The sequence below is a fragment of the Chinchilla lanigera genome, unplaced genomic scaffold (assembly GCF_000276665.1).
Source record: "Chinchilla lanigera isolate Chin_1 unplaced genomic scaffold, ChiLan1.0 scaffold00097, whole genome shotgun sequence".
Lineage (NCBI taxonomy): Eukaryota > Metazoa > Chordata > Mammalia > Rodentia > Chinchillidae > Chinchilla > Chinchilla lanigera.
In genome coordinates this window covers 7,210,322-7,217,161 of record NW_004955498.1, presented here as the reverse complement: position 1 = coordinate 7,217,161, position 6,840 = coordinate 7,210,322, and the positions used below count along the sequence as shown (strand labels likewise).

Genomic DNA, 6,840 nt, shown 5'->3' with positions numbered 1-6,840 from the left:
GGGTCCCCCACTGAGCTCACCTGCCATGCCTGCCGGCCGGGTCCGCGGTGCCGCCTGCGAGAGGGGGGCGCGTGCCGGCAGCCGGCCCGCCTTGCCTTGCCGGGGCTCCGCCAGGCCCGCCGCAGAAGGGCCGAGTCGAGGCCGCGTTCTACCAATGACTGAGTGACCTTGGCTTCCTCACGTACCTCCCCCCGCCATGCTCTGGGACCACAGCTTCTCCCCGGTCAAATCTGAGAAATGGGGAGAAGCCTGCGTCCTCGAGAGGCTGTGGCCAGATGGAGGAGGAAACGGTCTCGGGAAAGCCTAAGGCGCAGGAAGAGGAGCGGAAGGACTGTTCTGGGGCGGCAAGGAGCACGAGATGAGGGTCCTCCGTGCCCGGCCTGGCCCTGGGACAACAGGCTGGGAGCAGAGGTGACACTCCAGGGAGCACGACACCGACGAAAACCAGAAGGAGCGAGCCAAGCCCGTTCCGAGGGAGCTCGGGTTTGATTCCGAAGAGGGGCCGGAGCTCCCCGCTAACGGGCGCTCCGCCCTCCCACAGTGTGGTGCATTTAATGGGAATGACCCTGCGGAAGTCTTAGAGCTAGTCCCACCCGCATCCCAGGCAGAGAAAGCCCACCTGCCCTGCCGGGAGGGGCAATCCCCAGGGCCTCCATTGCTGCAGTTCGCGGGACTGCCTGGGCTGGGCACCCCAGCTCAGCCCTACCCTTTGGTCTCTCCGCCTCCTCCCTCCAGGGCCTCTGCCTTCACTGCCCAGCTTCTCACGGTGCTTCCCTGGCCGGCTTCCTCTTCCTAGTCCACGAGGCAACCCTTGCATGAGGACTCTGCAGCCCTCCTGCCATTGCCATTGAGGGTCCGGGGAGCCATGGCTCAGCGCCTGAGCCACAGGTTCCACAGAGAAAGAAATCACCTGCGGATGATAATGGGCTCTTTTGGTGCCCCAGGACCGCATAGAGAAACACTGGTTGGCACAGAAATAGACTGTACTCTCCGTGCACTAACCTGAGCCTCCTAGGCCAGCAGCATGTTCACACCTGCTCTCAAGGACCACGGAGCCCATGCACACAACTTGGGGAACAGAAGGGATCGCTTCCTGTGGGCACGCGGGGCAAATGGCTCGTGCCCTCCTCTCTGCACCTGAGCTTCTGGCTACAGGATGGACGCCAGCGCACTTCTAGCTCCCTCTCTGTCCTGAATGCCTTTCCTCCCACCCGCGGCCATGCCACTCGTATTCATACTTCCCACGCAGTGCAGATGAGGTCAGGCAAGGGCTTCTGCACCCACCCAAGTGGACCATTCCGTTCCCAGAGCCATCTGCAGGGAAGTATAAACTGTAGTCTGTGCGTGTGGCCAGAGAGGCCGAGCACCAAGAGCAGGTCCTTGGGCTTGGCAGCAGCTCCTTGGGTGTGGACTGCCGGCCTCGCCTCTCATCTTTGTGATAGTTAGCACAGGACTTAGCATGTCTGCACCTCAATTTCCTTATCTGCCTGAAGGAATGATGCTAATAGTGTCTGCCTCTGAAGGTTGTTAATAGAATGGAGCGCACAGTGACTTAGATAGCGAGTGCCTGCTGCTTCCCTGGGAGCTTAATCCGCGACAGCTTTGGCCAGCATCCAGCTGCACGCTGTTCTCCCTCGGGGCCAGAGGCCTAGGCCTTCCTCTGTCCCTAGCATCCCACACAGAGCCTCACCCACAAGAGGCTCTCCATCGCCGTGGTGGTGTCCCCAACACCAAGAGCAGCTCTGGCCTCTGCTTCCTCCCATTGCAAGCCTGGCACACTCACGCTAGGCTGAGAGGAGTGCTTTCTCTGTAGTGCATCCATTCTTCTCTGACACTCATCCATCCCAGAACGTGCCCTTCTCTGAGTTCAACTGTCCCAGGCCCCTGTGTCTTTACCAAGCCTCACTGAGAGTCCTTGAACCCAGACACAAGGATGGACCCTTACTCCATCTCTGCACATGATTAGTTCGTTAATCAGGTTATAGGCTTCGCTGTGACCCCTCCCCAAGTTCATGTGTTGAAATCCTGACCCCGGTACCTTAGAACAGCTTTATATCCAGGGATAATGTCTTTGAAGAGGTAACTAAGGTAAAATGAGGTCCTTAGGCAGAACCCTCCCTCGTGCAGTGAGATTGGGGCCCTTGTAAGAGGAGGTTCAGCCACAGAAACACATGCAGAGACTCCCTTAGGAGGACGCAGTGAGAAGACAGCAGTGTGCTCTACGTTTCTCCTGTTTCAGCCACGCAGTCCGTGGGGCTTTGCTATGGCAGCCCAAGCAAACTAATACATTAAGGATTTACTCAGTGATATTATGTGCCAAGTACTCTTCGAGGACCCGGGATTACAGAGACCAATAAACCAAGCGCAAACACCTGCCCTTCCAAACACTAGGCAGGAAGCCAAGCAGTCAGAGAGACAGCACAGCACAGCGGCTGAGGACCGACTGGGTGCTTTCTGAAGCTGGACTGCAAGGGGGGAAGCTAGGAGAATATTGGGGACACTATCGAAGTCACCCAGGTGAGACAGGACAGTGGTTTACAGGACACAATGAGCAGGAGGGAGATTATGGGTTGATTTTAATGGAAGACTCATTGGAGTCTGCTGACAGTTTGGCATTGGGCAAGCACACAAAGGTCCAAGTCAAGGATGGCTGTCTGGCTTTTACTCAGAAGGACAGAAAGGGCAGAGATGAGGAAGATGGCAGTGACACAGGTGACAGAGACAGGGGTCTGGTGGCAGAGACACAGTCAGAGCAGGAGGTGTGACCGGAGAATAAGTGCCAGGGCAGCAACACTAAGAGTCATGAGATTGGTATCCACAGGACAGCGGGTACAGAAAAGAGAAGCAGACACAGCAGCAAGCCCTGGGCAGTTAGAGGACAGGAGGGGTCCCGGGAAACAGGGCACCGGGGTGACAGGGAGGCAGGCTGGACAGGCAGTGAGCAGTCACTTGCTTCTACACAGGAAGGAGCTGACCATCACGGTGGTCAGTGTGGAGGCTGTGAGTGAGGTCAAGGCAGTCTCCGAGGGGACATGGGGGAAGAAGGCAGATCAGAGTGCTTTCTGGCAAGAGCAGGGAAAGGGAGTTGGAAACGTGGCTATGGACACACTGGCAACTCTTTCAAGGAGCTTTGCTATAAACAACAACAGAAGTGGGGGTAGGAATGAATTACAAATTTTTTTTAAACCAAGGGCGAGATGACAGAATGGTAATGTGTCAGGATGCTAATGCGTCTGGGAAGAGGGGGCAGTTGGTGGTACCAGAGGCACAGATGCAGGCAGGTGGGAGAGGCAAGGGTTGGATCCAGGGAAGCTCTGTTTTCTCGGGGAAGAGAATAGATGCTCAGACCAGGTAGGAGCATTGGCTGACTGTGTACAGTCTTGGTGATTTCACCCTCAGAAATGATCGAACTCCTCGCCCTACTCGCCAGCAGTGCTCTTGCCCTCCTCCGTGCAGGCACCCCCAAACCACAGTTCTTCTGCTGCTTTATGCCTCGCCTTCACCACACCTTGACCCCGTCCTCACCTCCTTCCTTCCACAGCCTCAAATCCACAGTCATTCCTGATCGCGGCTCCCTGGAGCCCATGCAGGACTAGGAGCAGCAGGGAGGCCTGGCTTGAAGGACTCTTGTGGGCGCCAGAAGAGAGGGCACGTCTTCCACAGAACCGGAGGGTGCCTGCCGGGCTGTGCTAAGGGCGCACTTGAGGCCAAAGCTCATTACTTTCAATTACATGAGGGCAGACCCAGGGTTTGCGTTCTGACAGATGCGTACAGGAAGTGACAGGAATACAACAGTTGCCTGTGATTTCTAGGGAAAAGCGTTGGCGCTTTGGTTTGATTCTACTCCCAGCAAGTGCCATAGCCCAGGTTTCAGCTATGGCCAGAGTTTTAGGGTCAGTGTCCCAGCTCTGGGGCCCAAACAGACCAGGCTCAGCCACCAGTCCCAAAATGCCAATCAAGAAGATGAGCCGTGGTCCAGGCCAGGAAATGAGCTTTCATTAGTGTGGCCATGCTGGGAAGCACAGATCATGAAGTGCAAGATCCCTGGGGCCCACGGAAACACTGGGAGTTTGTAGGGGAGGAGAAGAGCAAAGGCAGGGGTTAGGGCTTTGCACAGCTGGCACGGCACACAGTTGGCAGGGTAAGACATCCTGGTCCAGCTGTGCAAGTTGATTGTGATCTCAGGACTGCTTGTTCATGGTGGCTCTGGGAAGCCCTCAGGGTTTACGGGGGCAATCTGGCTTCTCTGAGATGATCACTCCTGCTTGGGAGTGGGTCAGCTCATCATAGGGTAATCTCTGAGGTTCTGCTCTCCCTGGGACTGCCTCAGTCACTCTGATCTGGGTGTCCTCAGTCTGAAAGGAAGCTGAGATTGGCTGGGGAAATTTAGGGCTAATAATAGTGGTACTGCTAGTGTTTAGACATACTCCTTAAGAGAGGAGTGTGCCTACGAGTGCAGCTGACCGGGGATTTGAGCCAAAGTGTTCAAGTAAGAGAGGAGACAGAAAATAAAGGTAGACAGGCCCAGCTCCATCCTGCTTTCCACTGCCCATCGGGCATCTGCGGTCCAACTGCCAGTCTCTCATCTCTTCCTTAGCCTCCCCCCTGAGCTTTTTATTTTCTTCTCGTTATTTTGAAATGGAGGAATACAAACATACACTTATGGTGTACGGCATGTTGTTTTGCAACATGTATACGTTGAGGAATGGCTAATCCAAGCTAATTAACATACATATCATTTATCTGGGGCAAGAATAGAACATGTAAAATCTACTCTTTTGGCAGGGTTTTCATATACCCTGAGCTTTCAGTTCAGACTTAGTACCCAGAGTCATGATGACACACAGTAGATCTCCTGAACTATTCCCGATGGCTGACATCTTGTGCCCTTTGGCCAACTCCCCACCCCCTGGCCCCCACCACAACAGCCCTGGCAACCACCATCAGATTCCACATATGAGTAGCATCATGTTCTATTTGTCTTTCTGTGTCTGGCTCGTCCTTAGCATAATGGCATCCTGCTGTTGCAGGTGGTAGGATTTCCTTCCCTTTTTACGGCCAAATAGCATTTCATTATGTATGCACAGGACATTGCTGAAAACAAGCCGTGGTGAGGACAAGGAGAAAAGGGGACCCTTGCACCTTGTGGGTGGGAATCTAAATTTAGACACTGTTTATGGAAAACAAAGTAGAGTTTCCTCACAAACTTGCATGGATCTGCTCTATGACCTGGCAGCTCTACACCTGGGTGCATGTCCAGAGGGCATGTATGCCCAAAAGATGCTTGCATATCGAAGACACACATGCGCTCCTGTGTTGATGGCAGCACTATTCATGATAACCAAGAAGAGGAAGTCGTTGCCTTTTTAATGGAATACTTACTTTGCACCAGTGTAACCAAGTAGCTTTCTTGGGAAGATGCCTTTAACAGAGCTCCCCTCCCCAGCCTTCTCCCGAATCTTTTAAGGGGCCATTTATTTCCTGTGCTGCTTAAATTCTCAACAGAGGTCTCTGTAATGCCCCCTCCTCTCCTCCCCCTAAATAAATGAACTTGCAGAAAAATAACGCATCTGTCTCTCCATTTTTGGCAATTTAGCCTCAAGGTACATCCATTTTCCCACGAATGACCAGAATTTACCTCTCTTTATGGCTGAGTAGCACGCCATTGTACATACCACATTTTCCTTGTACATCCACCTATTGATGGACATACAGGTCACTTCCATAATATAGCTATTGTGAGTTGTGCTGCTATGAACATGGGTCTGTGTCCTTCTACTAACTTCTGTCGCTGGACGTTCCAGTGAGGCCCAAGCTGAGCTCAAATGTCCAGACCTCCTGCTGCAGCGTCCCAGGATCAGAGGCCTGGGCCGCCACACCTGGCTCTGTCTCTGATTCTTACCTAGCTCAATTCTCCACCAAACTTCTGCATCAGGTTTCAATTGGCCCCCAAATTTTACAGTGCCCAGAAGTCTCCTGCCTCTCCCAGGCCCCTGGCCCTGGGTCTCACTTCTAAATGCAGCCCTTGTCCACCTTAGCCCCAAGCGCCCGCTCCTGGACCTTGACTCCGTCTGCTCCTGTGCTTCAAGGCGCTCACCTGGAACGTCCAACATCTAGCTCCCCGCTTCGCTTCAGCCTCCATTCCTGTTCCATTTGCAAGAAGTGGATGCATCTTGAGATCATGATGCTAAGTGCAATAAATCAGACACAGGAGGTTAAATATCACATGGTTTCTCTTACACGAGAGACTCAAAGTGTAAATCATTTAAAGAGCAAAATAAAAAATTATGTGGTAGGAAAAGGGGAGATAAGACTGTGGGGATGGGAAGGAGATCTGGAGATGGGGGAAGATGGGAGGGAAGAGAAGGAAAGAAGAAGTAAAAGGAATCAACCTGGACTATATATTATGCACCAATTTCCTGTGATGATTATGTTCATCGCGTACTGTGTCCATTATGTACAAACATACACTCATTTAAGAAAACACACTGGCCTTGGGCAAACGGTCTGCCACAGTGTGAGGCTTTGGAACTGTTTGTTTTTATTTCTAGAGCCAGAGCAAGCCTGGCAGTCTGCAGCCATAGCAAGGGAGGCTCTGCCTTCACCCACTCCCTGGCTCTGCGCCGCCCCCAGCAAGCTGTGAGGTTCTCTTGACAAACGTGGGCAGGGAAGGAAGACCAGGAAGCAAGGCTACCTGGAGTTCCACAGTCTCTCCCAGACGTGTGGCGGGGATGTTCCTCGAGGAGGCCTGGGAGCTTAGGGACAGCTGGCGAATTGCCCTTCCTGAGGGGTGCCTCTGTCTCCACACAGCAATTTCCTCCCTTTCCCTGGATGACCATT

At 53.4% G+C, this 6,840-nt stretch overlaps 1 protein-coding gene across 1 annotated transcript in view; it reads right to left on the bottom strand.

Annotated features, from left to right (window-relative positions):
- The window catches only part of LOC106146845 (collagen alpha-1(III) chain-like), a 7,243-nt gene extending 1,060 nt beyond the window's left edge, over positions 1 to 6,183 (bottom strand). Inside the window, exons 1-2 of the mRNA XM_013505531.1 lie at positions 6,098 to 6,183; positions 186 to 265 (exon numbers count right to left, since the gene is read on the bottom strand). Of these exons, the coding sequence (XP_013360985.1) occupies positions 186 to 265; positions 6,098 to 6,183 (166 nt within the window). The remainder of the gene's footprint in view (positions 1 to 185; positions 266 to 6,097) is intronic.
- Positions 6,184 to 6,840: the final 657 nt, after the last annotated feature.